Source organism: Saccopteryx bilineata, chromosome 9 (assembly GCF_036850765.1).
Source record: "Saccopteryx bilineata isolate mSacBil1 chromosome 9, mSacBil1_pri_phased_curated, whole genome shotgun sequence".
NCBI lineage: Eukaryota > Metazoa > Chordata > Mammalia > Chiroptera > Emballonuridae > Saccopteryx > Saccopteryx bilineata.
Window position 1 is genome coordinate 63630624 of NC_089498.1, and position 20521 is coordinate 63651144.

The following is a 20521-nucleotide window of genomic DNA, read 5'->3' on the forward strand; positions in this document are numbered from 1 at the left end:
GCTGCATGAGAATAAATGAAATACTCAGGAAGGTGCATTCAAGTAAGCAGTCTCCTTGTGCTTACTGAGAGCAACTGAATGCATATTCTAGGTCCCTAATTTTTTATCAGAGTGATTAATGCTCTGGGGAAATTCTCCATCACTAACCTAAAACTAAAGTTACATCACTGGATTTTTAAAAGAGTACACTGTAAGAAGGATTATATGTAAACATTTAAATAAATGTTAGTTATACCAAGGTTATATAGAATATTAGTCTTATAATAATTAGCACCAGCTACTGGGTATGTCTTTGTCTGATTAAACCAACTTGATGACACTGTTTACTTCGATAGTCTAGTCCAGAGAGAAAAGCTAAGAAATGTCTTCATGAATTGGTAATGTACAGAAGTTTTAATCACATGACCGTAGCTTCCTTACCAATCTTTGGTACTTTAAAAAACATATAATCCATGACACATTTTAATCCATAAGCTTGACCCACATTTAACTAAAAAATAAAAAATACAATGCCAAATATACAAGCCTTTATATATTTTAAAAGAAATCCTGTCTTTTAAAAGCTCAAAGGTAACATCTTTTCTAGTATTTAAGAATATGTATAATCCAGTATAAACCATTTTTCATACATTAGCAATGAAGCAGTTACACATAAACATGTAAAGATTTAAAAATTATACTGTCTTTGAAATGTAAGTACAAGCCAATTCTATCTACATTATCATTTAAGACAAATAGAACACTGAAGACAAACTAATAGGATATAAATGGTCATCAGTTAAAATTATTGTTCAATATTTCACTCTAAGAAAACAGCAAGTTTTGATAAATTCTGACCCACAGGAACAGACATTTTTCCTGTCAAAGCCCTTCTCTTCTTGTTCACGGTACAGCATTCTCTCTCTCTCTGTTAAGGTTGTTCCTCATCCATGGTAACCCAGGTGATTACATTCAAATGGCACTTAACATAAATTGTACAAAACTGCCCTATAATTTCATTTTGTACTGAATTAATTAACTTCTCGGTAGGTGGCTGAGGTGCTAAACATAAGCCTAAAGAAAGATTTCATTGTTTACCCTACCATACATGAATTGTCTCTAAAAAAGGTAGTTTCCATTTTTAATAAACAGTACCAGGTAAAATACATTTTGTAGGACCCTAAAGGGCAAAGATAAGGCATTTATAATAAATGGACTTAGTTTTCAACCAATATGCACATCTATTTAAAAGAAATTAGGGAGCACTGCAAACAGTTGAGGATTTAATAAAACTCAGCAAGAGTTTGCATGCCTGATATTTTGAAAGACTGTTTACCATAGGAGGTGTACGTTTATAATAACAAAATGTCTTCTTTGTCCTGTGCATAAGTTTCTACTTTGTAGCAATTAAAAATATTACTGTCATAATGCTGTTGTAAGTAATTTATATTCTAGAACTTTAAATGTAAATGTAATTTTCTAAGGTATTATTTTTAGACTATCAGAATTATATCATAGGATATCTATTCTATTATGCTACTCCAATTATAATATTATCAAGATATGACAGCTAACTCTTTGTTTAAAGTTTATAGCCTTTATATACCAAGAAATAAATTTAAAAAACAAACAAGGAATGTGAAAATCCATATCATATAAAGCTGAAATATCTTATATTACATGGCATATTTTTCTCTGACATAAACTTCTGGTTTAGAAAATGAGAGAACAAATACTTCTTTTGATGAATTCCTTAAAGTATTCAGGTTCAGTACTTCTAGTTTTTTTGTTTTTTTTTAACTGAGAAAGGAAGGGAGGAAGGAAAGAAAGAAGGGAGGGAGTAAAGGAGGGAGGGAGGGAGAAAAAGGGAGGGAGGGAGGAAAAGAAGGAAGAAAAGAAGGGAGGGAGGGAGGGAGGCGGGAAGGGAAGGGAAAGGAAGAGAAGGGAAGGGAAGGGAAGGGAAGGAGGGAGGAAGGGAGGAAGGGAGGAAGGGAGGGAGGGAGGGGGAAAAAAGGGAAGGGGGAAGGAGGAGCCCCAACCTCATATTACATATTTTGGGGGGAACTAAACTAATATTTAATGAACACAATGTCAAAGGAAGTGCAGCTGAAGACTTCAGCCCAATTTCAAAAGCTTAGTAACATATAGCAACATGTCCCCTAGAAATAGCCTGAATAATTTAGGTTAGGTTTCACCTAAATGGTCCTAGGAAGAAGGGCCTTCAGCCTTGTTTCAAAGTGCCCCACAAAAGGAACAACTGCTAGGTAATTTATCTATGAATAATTTCTCTTTTCTGTACAAACCTAAACACTTCTAGATATAATATGCATAAAGAGAAATGATACTATAATTTGGAAATTTTAGCGCTAGTTTGTTATAAAAAAGTCTCTAACAACAACAAAAAAAGAATGCTTAAGATGCCAGTTTCAGAAACAAGTTTGCCTATAGCATCTTTTAACTCAATAATTTAGGGACAACAAAAGTCACAAATGCTGTTAAAAACAGCAGTGGGGTTTAAAATAGAAATTCAAATAATATCAACCTTTAGATTTTTCATATGCCATTTACTAAAAATTGGCAATCACAACAGAAATTTATAAGAGCCTTCTAATTAGAAAAAACAAATTAATCCCACCTTTTTAGGTTTTTATACATGTGATTATCTCTAAATTCTATCAGGCAAGCATATTAGGGTTTCCTTCTCATCAAATAGTATGTCTATCCTGACATCGCCAGTCACAAGAGACCTTTTGTATCATTGCTCCCTAGAGTCCCAATTCTTACTAGAGTCCTGAGCAAACACAAAAGTAACCTGGCAGTTACATCATTCTATATAAATGAAAAGACTTTGCTATCTAAAAAATAATGAAAGACTCCATTTAAATTAATGTTATTTTTGTCAAGTGTTCATTTTACTTTGTAATAATGGAGTTCTGATCCAAATACAGTTCTTACGGGCTTTAAAAAGATCTCCAGAGATTATTCACAGGGCAGTAATTTAACTTACTTCTTTCAACGACATTTAGAGTTCACTGTGATTTGAGATTTTTAGTGCTGTTGCTGACACCTTATGGAAACTGTTTTATTTGGAAATTCTGATTAGATTCTGTTCATCTCTTGTTTACAAGAAGTATTATAAAACATTGATTATTTACCCCCTTGTAAGGTATTCAATATCTTGCTATTTATTCCTCACTTAATTTCATAATTCTGTTTGGGTCACTATGATTAGTTTCTATGAAAATTACCTCCAATGGTAATTCTGATGACATTATTGAAAGAATATGACTTTAATGATTAATATCAATAGCATACACAAACCTTACTAGAAAGAGAAAATCTAATTAAATTTTTTAAAAAGGGAATTAATTCTGAAAGTTATTATCATGGCCCACTTTTCTGATATTTTTTGAATCGACCACCTGCTTTTAAAATAAGTATTATAATGAATTTTAAGGTGTTAATCAGCTACTCACTTCCGTAAATTCCAGTGCCGTATGGAAATTAGCACCATGCATAGAAAAATGGCAGTAAAGAATACTTCATCTACTTTTCTCTAAACTAATAAATATATGCTTCACTTATGAAGATAATTTCTACAGAATTTCAGGGCTCATCAAGGAGAAAACTTTGAATATAGTACATTACAAAATCTCTTTAAAAAATTTAATATCCCAAAATTTATCCTAGAAATTTAAAAGGTCAGTGAGTTAACTAGTGAGTTAAACAATAGATGAGAGCCAGTGAACCATTAGATGAGAATTCCAGAATACTAAGAAGAAATTTTCTTGGGTGGATTCTATAATTTGTGGTTTAAATAAAACTTCTGAAAAATTCCATTAGCATTAAAATTCTCACAATGAGAAAATGGTTCATATTTAACACATTTTAAATTACTAGACAGCCTCTCCCCAAAGAAATTTTAATGCTTTCTTCTGCCTCGTTCTTGTTCACTGCCTGGTACTAATTTAGGAATAAATTAACCCTTCCAACAATTAGGATATTGTCTAGAGAGTGCCTCTTGCACTGTGCTGAGGAAATCACTTATACTCTAAAAACCAGAAGTAAAAAAGAAATTTATTTCTTAATTATAAAACCTTTATAATAGCTTATTAATTATTGATTTAAATCACTATTTTATTTACCTACATAATTTCATATTACTACATCTATTGTACTTCTGAGTCAAGCATCACAGTTACAGATTTTGTAGACATTTTACACATTACGGGTTCTTATACTTGTGCCTGCAACCATGATCTAGGGTCCAAAATGTCTTTGATAGATTTTTGCCTTGGAGCTGGCATGGGCTTGGCTTCAAAATTGGTTTGAAGGTCTGTGTGCTCCCCATGAGTTAAACTACTTTTCCTGGCAGGAAGAAGTTTTCGAGGAGCAGCCATTGGTTTCTGTAAACGATGTATTAGGGTTGGTAATTTGGTATCCAAAGAAGAGGTCTGAGATACATTTGTTTCCTCCCTGTTGTCCTTAATCAACTGATCTGTGCTCATCTGTGTTTTTAAGCTAAATGGAGCTTTATCAGAAGGAGGAAGAGGAGCTCGTCTCTTCTTCCCTTTCCCATCATGTGACTGCTTGCTTGCAGAAGATATCTTTTTCTGGATCACCACTTGATGGTTACCATCAAAGAGTGTGGTCCAAGGTGGTGGTGAGGATTCTTCATTCTGACTGATAAGGAACTGTCCGTTTGTCTCTTCAATTTTTTTTTGTATTATATCAGTTACACTTTCAAGTTTTATAGGTGAATCAATGCCTGTAATAATTTTAAGAAAAAAAAATACATCGGAAAAAATTCAAACAGTATAAACTTTACCTGAGTAAGTTATTATTTTCTAAACCAAAATCCTATCTATAATGGTAATCAGAAACAGACTGGGAAGCACGTGGCTTTTATTTTTAAGACATTTACTTGTAAAAATAACCATACCTATAGAACCAAAGAAATAAGATAATGCACTATGCACTTCACACATACACACACACACAAGCACACATGTATATGTATAAATATATGTACTGTATTCTTAAATAAATGAGTCAAGTCCAGCTTACAAAGAAATAGAGTTACATCAGGATTTTTTTCAATTTCTTTACTGGATTTAAAAAATCTATTCTAACTGGGTAAGAGTGGATTCCATAAACTGGGACAAACACAATAGATTTTTTCCTATAGACCAGCAAGTCTCTTTAATAGGGTAAAAATACAAAACAAAACCCCAGAGAAATAGAGTGAAGCCCTGATACTATTTTGGCGATAAGAATGCTGGGTGAAATATGAAATATTTCCTTGGTAAAATATGAAAACAGAAATAAATATCTATTAAATGAATCACTGGTATTTTCAAATGTATAAACCCAAATGTATCATTTTTAATGTAACATTTTAAAGTATATATGAGTGCAGAGACATTGGGGACAAAACAGACTAGAATTTTGTCTTGACTTGTGCTTATTTGCAACACTATTTACTGAGGCAATCCTATAAAGATAAATACCATTCAAAGTATGAGAAAATAAAATGTTAATGAATGTTAATGAGTCTGATAATTTAAAAATTTCCAAAGCATTAAACTTCACCAATTTCTTTGGCCTAAGATGAGAGCTTCCATTTAAATATTCTTTTATCAACATGACCTTAAACAAATTTAATAAAATACAAAAGTTATGAACATGATATATACAGGGTGGGGCAAAGTAGGTTCACAGTCCCCAATCCGGGAAACAGTTTATTCTCATACCATTATTATTGTATTGTTTTCCATACAAACAACTGTAAGCCTACTTTTGCCCCGTCCTATATTTAAAATCTGCAACTTTAAATTTTCAGAATTTTCACCAGCTACTCAGCTGATATTGATTTTAGTGAACCTTTATTCATTTTGAAACCTTAAGTTTTGTTTGATCTTAAGTATTCAAACGACAAGAATGTGTATGCATTAATTTTGTATTAATTCATCTATTAAACATGAGTTCTTCAGTCAACAATCATAGTCTTTTTTCATTCATTTTCACTGTGCCCTGAAAATTTTAATATATTTTAATGTCAATAGAATAAGCTGCTTGAGTATGGACAATGCTGTTTTTGTTACCTTGCAGTTTAGAAAAGACAAACCTTACTTACTCATATCATGATAGACTGAGGTCGCCTCTTTTGTCAAGAACAAAAGTGGTTTCCGTGGTGACATAATCTCAATTTTCATAAGTTCTTCACAACAATGCTTCCATTGGCCTAAGAAAAACAGAAAGCAGCAGGCTAGTTTAAACCATAAATGTGAAGAAGTATATTTCATTTTCAAAGATACCAACACATTTTTGTTTGAAAAAACAACAGTTTATACATTGCCTTAAGAAAGCCACAAAAATATAGTACTACCCATAATTTTAAAATCCAAGTCTAAGGATGAAAGAAATCTATTTTAAAAATAAAGTTCTATGTATAGATGTTAAGCTAAGATCGCTGGGTATTTTAAATACTGTACTACTTCACTAAATGGTCAATAACTAAAATTTCTATTTATGGCTAAAGTTTGTACAAGTTCTTTACTTTTAAATATTAAATAAAAATGTCCAGTATTTAAGACAGTTGAAAGGTAAAAAATTAAATGAAATAAAGTTACCTAGGAGGAAGTAGAAAAATAAGTAAGGAGCAGTGGTTCTCAAAAATGATTTCAATTTTGAGAATTCTAATTAAGAAGTAAAAATTGGTTAACAATTACCTCTTCAAGATGGTTATCATGCTTTTAAAAAAGTCATACAACTCTAGAAAAGCAACGAATTTTCATTTAAGTAAAAGGTATATAAAAGCCTATTACTATGGAGACAGAACACTCAAAATCCTAACAGAATCTAATTTATTTTAGGAAGGACATTTTAAATAAAGCCATTAGGTATTCAGAATAAAAAAAACTACTCAAATAAGTTGTTTCAATTATTAAGTTAAACTTTAAAAGTATGGACGACATTGATTTTTCTTTTAATTATGTTTTACTGTTTTCATTTTAAAATAAAATTCTCAGATTTATTTCTTCAGAGTAGATATAAAAACACTTAGCATTCCATATATACTGTGCACCTGCATGCTGGATAACAACTGTGTGAGAAACTATGTGTCCATATATTCATATTATAAAAGTATAAGTTATGGAGGTTCACCATTCTTAAATTCTTACATCAGTAGAAAAGTAAATGTAATACACATGTGCCTTCTTAGACTGATTTATGATCTGTATTTCTTCTTTTATTATATTCTCAATCTCCATATTCAATATCCAACTTAGTTATTTTCTATGGCTTAAAAATTAAAGATATTTCATGTTTCGTCAAATTAGCTATTCATTTTTGTTGTTTTAAGTCTGTTACAGTAATATGGTAATATATACATAAATTTTAAATCTATCACCTTAAATAGTTAAGCAACAAAAATCTTTCAGCATATTTTATTATAATGCTAAATATAGAATATCATAAAATTTTCAAAATAACTCACATAGCAACTCATAAAGGGAAAAAAATCTTAAGTTTGAGGCTTCAAAGGTTGCCCTGCAGAATTTCAATCTAGTAGGATCTGAGATCTGATAACTTATTCCTGTCCTCCATTTCCTTTTTAGATAAATATATAAGAGTCAGCTTTTCCTCCTTGGGGGCAGAAAAAAAAGGCTGTATCTAATGGAAAAATAATGAAACACTTTAAACTAGCAAACATTTCTCTGTCAAGTCTTATACAAATTATAAAGTGCAGTATTTTCTCTATATTGATAGATGAAAGCTTTGATAGCTAAACTGGTAGCAGAAAACTAATCATGCTGAAAATTGGAATATAAAGTACCTTATCCCATGTGTTACTGAGATCTGAGCTACAAAAAGGTGATATGTTCACTGGTCAAGATTTTCCAACTCAAACATTTACTAGTGAATAAATTAGTATGCAGTTACACATGCTACCAGTAGTACGCTACATAAAGGTAAAGACCCAGTATAAAATATTAAAGAAATGTTTTATTCACATATAATCTGTATACTGAAGATATTTCCTATAATATTTATTGCTATAATATTTCCAGTCAAATAATCTATAATCCTAAATTGCTTATATAACTCAATATTTATATTATTGAATATATGAAAAAAGTTATTTTTGACCCAACAATCCTAGCTCTACCTTTTTTGATCGTCCAAAAAAAGTAGCATTCCTCTTTTATATGTTTGTTAGCTCTCAAATATACTGGTCACAAAAATTAGGGGACATTTCAAAATAAATATGAAGTGATAAAATATCCCCTAGTTTTTGTGAGCAGTATATTAAAAATTAACCATTAGCCTGAGCAGGTGGTGGCACAGTAGATAGAGCCTCAGACTGGGATGCAGAGGACCCAGGTTCAAAACCTTGAGGTCGCTGGCTTGAGCCCAAAGTCACTGGCTTGAGCAAGGGGTCACTCACTCTGCTCTAGCCCCTGGTCAAGGCACATATGAGAATGCAATCAATGAACAACTAAGGTGTCGCAAGGAAAAACTGATGCTTCTCATCTCTCTCCTTCCTGTCTGTATGTCTGTTCTATCTGTCCCTCTCTCTGTCTTTCTGTGTTGGTCACCAAAAAGATAAAAAAATAATAAATAAATAAAATTAAGCATTACATGTAATAACAATGTATGGTACCAAGTGGGCATGAAAAATATCAGGGGAAGCACTTTGTGAAGAGTGATTGACCACTGTGCTGTCCTTCTGAAACTATCACAAAATAATATTGAATGCAAACTATAATTTTAAAAAAGATTAAAATAATTATATGGAAAAAAATAAAAATTAATTATTACATCCCTCTTGTCTTCCAACCTCCACTCCTCAGAGTGTTCTACAGGCTAAATAAAACTAGTTCCATTAGTGTTTATTCATAATTTCTAATTATCTCACTCTTCTGATTTTCTACTCAAGCAGAGTCAAATAATTGAAATTTGCTCTAACTGCTGAATTACTCTTATTTTATTCTGCCCAGGATCACTATCCTCTCCTTTGTTCTGCACATCATTATTTCACCCCCAAGAAGCTAGACTTATCCCTAGGAAGATAAAAATTTTAAAGTCCAAGTTAATCTTTAGGGTAGTATAAACACTTCCACCTTTACTTCCTATCCTGATACACAATGAATTCTAAAGTACAATATAATAGAATTTATATTTTAAAAATTACAGAGATTGGCAGATTTTATCCCCAAACATTAAGTACTAAAGACACAGACCTGAGAACCCTACTGTCATCACTTTCTTATTACTTTGACAGTACAAAATGCCATGAGATTCTTATCCTAATCACTCTGCTTTCTGGCACGATAAATTATTTTACATAATCTGGAGAATGAAACAGAAGATCATCTAGTAGAAGTTGATATCCAGACTATAATATCTTGGTATTTTTACTTTTTTTTTTTACTGTTCCTTGTTTTAATGTACATAAATATTATAAATACCAGAATAATTTCTAAAAATAATACAGTCTTCTATAAGACACTCTCTAAATCAGAGCATTTAGGGAAGCAGTTAAAATTTTAGCTGTGATTAGCAAATGAAAGGAAGTTGTCTTTTAGGAAATACACCTATGATGAGTTCAAATTTTAAAAGAAGGAAATAGAGTGCACGCTGATAGACATAAAACAAATATTTAAACATCTACTGAATGCACAGGGATAGGATAGTACTTAAGAAAAAACAAGTCCTTAAGAATCCAAGAAGGCCCAGGGAGAGAGCTCTCCCTATGGTTCCCTGTAGCAAAGTAAAAACTCTTCAAGACTCAATTTTCTCATTTTCAGAGCAGAGAGAAATGATTTCTCCATCACTGAGATGTTATTAGAAATAAATGAAGCCATATAGTACATGAAAGATAGTCAAATTTAGTTCCCTTTTCTGTCCCCTTCCCCAAACATCACTATAATATTTGACTAGGCCATGGATCAGAGTAGGCTTCTAAAACTTAATCTGAAGACTGCAGATGTGAACTCTATATAGTTCCCCGAAACAGCTTGTAAGAAGTCCTAAAATGTCTCTAGGATTATTTCTAGGAGTTGTAGAAGTAACTACTATTGTGTGAAAATGGCTCTACTTTGTAATTCTATAGGAAAGCATTCTAAAGATATAAATGGTTGACTCTAACAGTAGGCTTAATTTGATTAGAAACAACCATTATCTACATTTTCAATATATGAGATTTCACTATCTTCCCATTGATAACATTCCTCTTGAAATTGAGACTATTAGAGCCTCACATAATTTATATACTGGAATTCTATTACACTACTGTCACACTGTTTTATAATCCATAGCACTGGACTGTATCGTTGAAACTGAAAAATGTATGTATAGTTTTAAAAAATGATATTGTAACAAATGTTGAGTTAACAGAAGGTTACAGGAAAATGAGTGTCCTTCTAAACATTTCAATATTTTAGGATCATCACTGTATTAAAGAAGTTTATTATTCCTCAAATGGTTTATCAACAATATGGATGGATCTTGAGAATATCATGCTAAGTGAAATAAATCAGACAGAAGAAGTTAAGAACCATATGATTTCACTCATATGTAGAATATAAAATTGAAAGCAACAAATGAACAAATAAGAAAAACAAACAAAAACTCACACAGACTGGTATTACTGGAGGGAAGGAAGGTGAGGAGTAGTAAACGGTAAAGGGGTCAAATATATGTTGATGGAAGAAGATTTGACCTTGAGTGGTGGGCACACAATGTAATATACAGTCTACTGGAATTGTACACGTAAAACCTATATAATTGTATTAATCAATGTCACCCCAATAAATTTAATTAAAAAAGAAAAATGCATTTGCACAGAAGTAACTTCAATGAAATCATCTAATTCCCACTAAAATATGAATTACCTTAACATGAAAAAAAGTCACTGTTTTCAATGCATAGTGTGACTTCATGCTTGTAAGAAACTATTTAAAATCACAGCTTGTGTTAATCAAGTTGATTTTGATTTTAATTAAAATGCCATTGATTTCTTAAAACAAATATAAGAGGCAGGGACACCAGGAATTCAAAGGTATACCATACTATAGTCAGTCAGGTACCGGGGAAATGTTAAGAGAAAAAGGCATCATTGCATTGGTGATATACTACCATTTTATTCAAGAGGATAATAATCTCTTGATACAGATTACAAGATTATAATATAGTATATATAATTTTATTATTTAGATTGCAGTGTGTATCACTTAAGGATACATGAATATACTTGTAGAAAAGCCAAACATCAACTTACTAAGATCAAAGAAATGCTGCCAGAAGGCTTCCATCCACTTCTGGAGATCATCTCTACTGTCAGTTGCAAAAACATGCGTTACAGCCTGTACAGCAACAGGGTTGGTGACAGAGAAGTTATGCATTTTCTTAGCATTCTTATCCATTGCTCGAATTCTGGTCTCCTAAAAATTAAAACAAAACTGGTGTTTTAGAAGGGGCATATTTCTGTAATGATAAAAGAAATGTTTTATTGCTTAACTATCATACACACCACATGCATTTATAATCTTAATGCTGATAATTTAAAATGTAAAATACGTAATTTTGAGAATTTTCAATATTAAAATTCAAACCAGGACGATTTTTTAAGGGGGAGAGTTGGAGGAGGGTATGGGGGGGTATAAATGGTGATGGACAAAGACTTGATTTGGGGTGGGGTGAACACACAATACAGTGTACAAAGATGTGTTAAAAACTGGGCACCTGAAACCTGTATAATTATGTTAACTAGTGTCACCCCAATAAATTCATTTAAAAAAATACTGAGTAGCTTGACCAGGAGGTGGCGCAGTGAATAGAGCATCTGATTGGAACACGGAAGACCCAGGTTTGAAACCCCAAAGTCACCGGCTTGAGCACACGCTCACCAGCTTGAGCACGGCATCGCTGGCTTGAGTGTGGGATCATAGACATAATCTCAAGGTCACTGGTTTAAGCCCCAAAGGTCGCTGGCTTGAGCAAGGGGTCACATGCTTTGCTGTAGCCCCCTGGTCAAGGCACATATGAGAAAGCAATCAATGAACAACTAAGGAGCCACAACAAAGAATTGATGCTTCTCATTTCTCTCCCTTCCTGTCTGTCTGTCCTTATCTGTCTCTCTCTCTCTCTCTGTTTGTAAAGAAAAAAAAATACTGAGTAATATTTCAAAGTATGCTACATATAGCACTTACGTTAAATTACATGAGATTAAAAAAACATAACCTGTTTTGATCTCAGTTTAAGCAGGAGCTTGCTGTCTTTTATATATATCTTGAAATTTACAATGACATAAGCACAGCATGTCATAACTGTAATGTGAATTATGTTAACTATATTTCCAACAGTAGTAAAATAGATGGATTAGTAAAGTATGTTTCTTATTCTAATATTCTTGCATAATATACAATGTTATCAATTAACAATCAAGTACAACCATAACTTAGTGTTTACTGCAACAAAACAGGTTTTTCTTAACATTTATTTCACATGTAACATTCATTTACAAAGCTCATAGTCAAAGATCCATAAAGTAATATTATCTTCATAATTGTAAAAATTATTTTTTCAAATGCTGAATGCAAGACTTAGAAAAAGGCAATGGTTTCATACACGCTAAACTTTTTCTGAGTGGTACTAAGTATGACATTGTGGTAATGTTTACTGTATCTACATGAAAAAATGTCTATTCCCAAGTCATACACAGACACTGCCATACCACATACAACCCAACAACTGCACTTAGTCTCCACAGAATCTTAGGAGGAAAGTCTGTAATAGAACTATCTAGTATGCAAAGACAAGGATTTGGCTGCCTGGATAATGACTGATATTACATTATTCTAGAGCAGTTATGTCCATTAGAAATATAATGTGAGCCACATATGTAATTTAAGATTTTCTAACAATCACAGTTAATAAGGTATAATGAAACTGAGGAATATAATTATGTAATAATTATTACAGTACTTCAAAATAATGTCTTTTATGTAACCCAACATATCCAGAGTACTAGCATATAAGGGATAACATTTTTTTGAGATATTTTACATTCTTTTTTCAATACTAAGTCTCCAAATCTAGTCTATCTTATGGAACATCTCAATTCAGACTACCATATATCAAGAACTTAACAGTCACTGATGGTTAGTGGTGATGCGACTGTACTGGGTAGAGAAGTTTTAGAGGAGAATGGGTATGCCTACCAGAATGTGTACAGAATAGTATTTGGCTGGCAGTTAAAAGAGCTGGTTAAGAATGAAAAGAAATTCTTCACTTCTTTGAATGAAGAGAGATTGTCTGTACAGTCACATACAAAAACCAACATACTCACATAATAATGTCTATGTGGACATTACTGACATAGCAAAGAGGGGAAACCTATTCCCTGGAAAATGGGCATATATACAGACAGGTGAACACTATCATATACTACCCAAGTTCTTTTTGAAGGAATTCTTATTCAAAAATCACATGAGGAAATATGTATGCTGTACAAAGTAGCAACATAACTTTGAAACTTTGGAGTATCACAAAATATAAGGATTGGTGACCATCTTAGAGACAATCTATTCTGTCATTTAAAAAATGTGGGAATGTGAGTTCAGAGAATTGTAAGGAACTTACGAACAGCATAGTACTTTTATCATAATTGAGTCTTTTTATACTCCTATATATTGGCAATAAACTTTGTGAATTAACTCTTAATTATTTATAAATATTAAAAAAATACTGCCCCAAATGGCATCCTTGAAGACTGAAAATGCATGGAATCAATCGCTTTTAAGTATAAAGCTTACTATCCCTAGAAGAGAATGACTTAGCTCTAAGAAGAATCTTTGCTATGCTTCTCTATCAGATTAACTGAAGGCTGTCTCAGTGAAGGGTAAGGGGGAACCTTTATTGCTACTAGTCTTTAGAAAAACAACCAAGCAATAAAATATGAAGTATTCTTGTCGCTGAAAGTGTGCTTCACTACACCAAATCCATTTTCATACAAATTTCTGACTACCTTTTGTATAGGATTAAAATAGATTCAACTTTTAAATAAATTTTATACATGAATATGTACATTTTTAATAATACCATGGTATCATTTCAAATGAAAACACCAATGAAGCAAGTATGATGAACTGAATGAATCATTTATATCCTCCTAAGAGAATATAGCGCAATAATATATAAATACTATACACACTCCACTAACTCTAGTAACCATAAATACTAAATTTTATTAAAACGAGAGGTTTATAAAAGGTGCAAATGAAACACAGAATAGATCATTTAAATTATCTTCCATATTTTATCACTTCAAATAATTTAATGGGAAAATTTTAAAACAAAAAACCGTGTGATTAATCAAAGTATCTGATAATGTCAGAAAGTTCATGCAAGCTGTTTTTCAGTGAGGGCAAAGTCTCTGTAACAGAATTTCACTTCTCAAACAAGGAAAAGATCATAAAACAGAATTTTACAACTGTTATCATTATGGGCTCACACAATATATATAATAGAACATATATAGATGATGGAAGTATCTCCTCTTAGCAGGGTGCAAAAGGAAACAAGTTGGATATTTTTGCCTCCACTATTTTTACCACCTAATACATTGCCTGATATCCGTGCTAAGTGACTGAAAAAATATTTAATGAAAAGAGAAAAAGAACAATTCAAATAATGATAAAAAATTTTACACTGATAGACTCAGATCCCAGAAATAATCTTTAATTCAACTCTTTAATTTATAGATGAGGAAATCTATGTTCTGAGATAAGTGTTCTAGCCAAGGTCAGTTTCTTGTCTTGCTTTGATAATCCCAAATCTTCTAGTTGATATGGAGGCTTTAAGAGTCAACTTTTATTGATTTGTGGATAGATTTGAGACTCTTCACTGTGAAAGTTTAATTCTTACTGGCTTGACTTTTGTCAGCCAGCACACACTAAACTGCAACCTTCTGCAACCAACTGCAGTCAATAAAAATATAACCCGAGTAACCAACTTTGTAACAAAATTAACTCTGAAGTCAAAAGAAAATTTCTTTTAGGTGTTCATCATTTTGAACTAAAAGTGTACTTCAATCTTGCATTTCTGTGGTACTGGAAAATTACTAGATTAGGACAGATTTATGAACTGTATCTGACCTTACTTTTGATTATATGACTTTTAAAAAAGTCTGCTATGTACCCAGATTATGGTTTCTAAATATTCTTTCCCACCAAAAAAGCCCAGAACTCTTTAGAAATGGCTGATTTCCAGCCCGAGTCAGGACATATATGGGATGATCCTGGAATATCATGTCCTACCAGAAATCAAAGGTTACTATGGTTTTATCAAAGGCACCAACTTGGAGAGGCTTCTAGTAGCCAAAAATGGGTCAGTCAGAATGTCAATAACAATGGTAATACATTGATACATAAAATGTCTTTAAATCCATAAATTCATAGTGATATTTAAAACCTAACTTTATCTGAAATATATGTACTCTTATTGATCTATGTCATCCTATTAAATTAAATTTTCTAAGAAACCAACACCAACAACAACACAAACTAACTCTAGTCACCTCTGAAGGATGTTAAGGAAATTCATTGTTTTGGTAACTAGGATATAAATACAAAATAAATCAAGCCATTATCTTGCATTTCCTATAAAAATTGCACCTCAGTCAAATAGCTGAAAAAGTAGAGGTATCTCTGCTAATAAATAAATTTAAAATACCACCAGTTTGCAATCCCTAATAAAATAAAGGATCTAAGTATTTCAGCAATGGATATTAATATGAGTGGGAGGCCCAGACATATTATATGCCTCTGGATAAAAGTAAATATTTCCTAAGGCATATTCCTATGTACCAACCTATGTCTGATTCAGAAAAGAAAAAAATTGCCTGACCAGGCGGTGGTGCAGTGGATAGAGTGTCTGTCTGGGATGCTGAGGACCCAGGTTCAAAACCCTGAGGTCACCAGCTTGAGCGCGGGCTCACCCGCTTCAGTGCAGGGTCGCTGGCTTGAGCAAAGGGTCACTGGTTCAGATGGAGCCCCCCCCCCCCAGTCAAGGCATGTATGAGAAAGCAATCAATGAACTAAGGTGCCGCAACTATGAGTTGATGCTTCTCATCTCTCTCCCTTCCTGTCAGTCTCTCTCTCACAAAAAAAAAAAAAAAAAGAGACAACTCAAAGATGCAATCAGCAATATCTAGACTATGGAAAACTGTAAGATAAATAACCAAATTTACACACACACACAAAATCCAATTTCTTCAACAAATAAACTGTGTGTGACTATGAGTATGTGTTGTGTGTGTGAGAGAGAATTAGAATAAGAATTAAAAACAGATTAAGAGATTTAAGAGACATAATCAATCAACTATCAACTGTAATATACGGACCTTATTTGAATCCTGATTGTTAAAAAAACTGCAAAACTGGGAAATTTGAATACAAGACTTTTGAAGATATATTGACTATATATACCCTTAAACTTTTAGAAGTATAATTTCTAGAGTATTTACAAATAAAATGATTTGGTCTTAAGGATTTCCTTCAAAATAATACTATGGTGGGGATAATGCATGAGGGAACAGTCAAGTTTATTTTATTTTTTTTATTTATTCATTATAGAGAGAGGAGAGAGAGAGAGAGAGAGAGAGAGAGAGAGAGAGAGAGAGAGAAAGAGAAGGGGGAGGAGCAGGAAACATCAACTCCCATATGTGCCTTGACCAGGTAAGCCCAGGGTTTTGAACCGGCAACCTCAGCGTTTCCAGGTTGACGCTTTATCCACTGCGCCACCACAGGTCAGGCCAGTCAAGTATATTTATATTATCCTCTTTATAGATTATCTTGAAATTTAAAAAACAAAATATAAGTTCTAAAATCTAAGTGTCCACTTTTTTATCTATAACACAGAGATGATATTATTTTACTCATTCCTTCCTCACAAACATGTCCTAAAGATAAATGAGTTCTTTGAAAGGTGTTTCTTCTATTTTAAAAAGGATCTTTTTCCTTCTTTTCCAAGGGAGAGGAGGGGAGGCAGAGACAGACTCCCGAATGTGCTCTGACCGGGATCCACCCGGCAACCCCCCATCTGGGACCGATGCTCTGCCCATCTGGAGTCCTGCTTGTAACTGAGCTATTTTTAGCACCTAAGGTGGAGGCTCCATAGAGCCATTCTTAGTGCCTATGCCAAAGTGCTCAAATCAATTGAACCAATTGAGCCATGGCTGTGGGAGGGGAAGAGAGAGAGAGAGAGAGAGCAAGAGAGACAAAAGGGGAAGGTGGAGAGGTGGAGAAGCCAATGGTCACTTCTATTGTGTGCCCTGATAGGGAGTCGAAACTGGGGCATCCACATGTTGGGCCCATGCTCTACCACTGAGCAAACCAGCCAGGGCCAAAAGGTGTTTGTTCTTAAGTCTTGTTGATCAGGGATGAAGACAAAATGTTTCTGGCTAAAAACAAGATTTAAGACCTTATATATACTCTAATAACAAAAAATGCATACTTCCACAATATGTGACAAGGAATGTTTGAAATATAAAGCTCACAAAAATTAGGGGATATTTCAAAAGGAATATGAAGCAATAAAATATCCCCTAATTTTTGTTAGCAGTGCATATATGTAAAGTGTAACCATAAATTAGACCAAGCATTAGGTATAACTGGGATTAGTGTGATATAATTATTTTCAATTTATGTCAGTGAAATTAGACATAAACTTGTTAAAGAAAAGGCTGTTGAAAAATCATATTTTGCTATATTTAATAAAGGTCATAAATGGTTGACAGGGTTTAGACATTAAGAGGACTAACATAATCAGAAGAAAATCCCATGTGCTTTCAATTAATTGTGCTTGCTAGGGTCCATGATAAAAATAATGGTTAAAAGCAATTTCAAGACAATTTAACAGAGGTCTTTCACCCCAAGTAGTGTTATTGCCTTCCTTGTTTTAGTACAGATTTTATCATTCATTAAAATGAAGTGATGTATAATATTTAATCAGGGAAAAACTACTGATCTCAAAGACCCATACTTCTTTTCCGTTCTATTCCCCAACCCGTTGGCAATGGATAAAACTGTGGCTAATAAAATGCTTTCTACAATGTATAGGAGATTCAGTGGCTCCAGTTAAGTACCCCTTATTGAGAATGCCTTACTCAACAACATTGACAGGGAAGTTTTTGAAGTTGAAGCGATCACTTTGAAGTAAATCATCCTTTCAAATTTGGATTGAAAAGATGAGGGGAATAGCTTTTAAGCTTTTCTTTCCTTAATGTGACTATTTCCACAGATGGCTCCCTATGAAAATTAATGAACTGACCTAGCTTTACAGGAAATGCCATTTAGAAGGACAAGGATTATAGATTCTGTGATCAAAATAATAGAACTATTACTAATATACCTTAGCAACTTCAAAATGTATGTTTTCACATAATTTTTAAAGTAGCATTAAGCAAAAGTATTATTTTCTAAATCATGAGAGAAGAAAATAAAAAAAAGAGGAACTCAGATTTGTATTTAATATTTAACATTATTAAGCATAAAAAGATCTTAGAGACTCAGCATTGGAAATACACTAAAAACTGAAAAAAAAAAACATTGTTCTTAAGTTTTATTGGATGCTTACCTGCTTGTATATCAGAAAATATCAAACTGAAATTTATGAAAGCTCCTGTTTACTTAACATACTCAAAAATTTCCAAAGTAAGCACAAATAAAGCATCGACCTTATATTTAAAAACCAAGTACTTTAAAACATTGAATAGATAAAAATTTATAAATTTATTGTAATATTTGGGGGGAGGGTCAAGAGACAACACTCATTTGCTACTTTTGGTGGGGTGATACTATGATAATACATATTGCAAATATAAATACAATACCAATTAATTACTCTGAAAACTAGCAATTTAAACATTAAATATTTATCCTGCTTTCTCAGGAGGAAGTGTTAATTCATTCCCACTTGATAAGAAAAATCCCCTCAAAATACAAAAAAGCCAGCTAACATATGTATAAGAAAGGACAGCATAAGATAAACAAATGCAATCTGCAAGGTAATAACTAATTCAGGCCAGGTAAATCACAAAGTACCACCTCTTTCACTACTTGCTAGTTGTAAAGAAGAAAGCTTACCCATATACTGGAGATAGTGCTCACCACCTTAATCCAGCACTTTCCATAAGACAACCTGACATCATGTGCCTCTGAACAGGATGGCCTATAAAGTATTTGCCATTATCCATAAAATTTTCTTGTAAAAATATTTTCTTTTCTTTTTTTTTTCTTTTTTCCAAGTGAAAGGAGGAGAAGTAGTGAGAGATTCCCACATGCGCCCTGACCGGGATTCACCTGGCAACCCAGTCTGGGGCTAATGCTCGAACCAACTCAGCTATCCTAGCACCTGATGCTTGAACCAATCAAGCCAATGGCTACAAGAGGGGAATAGGGAGGGAAAGAGAAGCATATGACTGCTTCTCCTGCATGCCCTGACCAGGAATCGAACCCGAGACATTCACACTCCAGGTTGACATTCTATCCACTAAGTCAACCAGCCAAGCCCATGAAAAATATTTTAAAAGAATCTAATCAAGCCTCTGAACCTAATTTACGGTTAGAAGAACAAAGGATTAGAATATTCCTAGATTAAAAACAAAATTTAAAAGAATAGTTTGGGGAAAATGGGAAATTTTGAGTACGAACTGGATATTATTGATAGATATAAGAAAAGTGTTAATTTTCCCAGCTGTGATAATGGTATTGGGTTTACATATATTCCACATGGTTCAGCAAAAAATACAGACAAGTAAAGAGGCTTTATATACTTCCAGCTACAAGATGAACAGGTGTAGGGTCTAATATAAAACATGGTGACTACTGTTAGTAACACTATTGTATTGCTCATAACCCTATTGTACAATTGAAATTTGCTTAGTAGAACTTCTCACCAAGAAAAGATTAAAAAAAAAAAGTAATGCAATCAATGACTATAGTAATAATTACACAACTATATTTGTTAAAATTATCAAATAATACTTTTAATATTGGTGAACTTTATTTTGAGAACTCTACCACCATAATGATTAAAAATAAGATAAACATAAAGTGTTTAGCCCCCACTTACACACACACACACACACACACACACACACACAAAAGACATAAAGCAAATATGAAAAAATGTTAACTATTGAATGTAGGTGGTATACAGTGATCATTATAGTGTTTTTCAACTTTTCTGTAAATTTGAATAATTTTATAAGTTCAGGAAAAAATAAGCAAATTATTTTAATAGGAGGTAAAATTCTATAACAGTTGTATTTTCATAAATTAACAAACAAATTTCTTGACCAAGATGGTATCTGATATATTTAAATAAGGAGACAAGCACCCATTTACTGTTAAGAGTGAAGTCTGCAGGTGAACTGAAGAGTTCAAAGGAAATCTAAGGTAGAAATAGGAACTGGAAGGAGAAAAATTCCTAAGAGAAAGGGTAGGAATCAGTGCTGAAGAAAATTAAGATG

At 32.8% G+C, this 20521-nt stretch overlaps 1 protein-coding gene across 2 annotated transcripts in view; it reads right to left on the bottom strand.

Moving 5' to 3' along the window:
• Positions 1–3042: 3042 nt before the first annotated feature.
• RTKN2 (rhotekin 2) overlaps positions 3043–20521 on the bottom strand; it is a 73752-nt gene continuing 56273 nt past the window's right edge. For both annotated transcript variants that reach the window (XM_066243683.1, XM_066243682.1), the window contains 3 exons: positions 11267–11429; positions 6116–6223; positions 3043–4747 (listed from right to left, as the gene is read on the bottom strand). In XM_066243683.1, the coding sequence (XP_066099780.1) occupies positions 4215–4747; positions 6116–6223; positions 11267–11429 (804 nt within the window). In that variant the 3' untranslated portion in view covers positions 3043–4214. The remainder of the gene's footprint in view (positions 4748–6115; positions 6224–11266; positions 11430–20521) is intronic.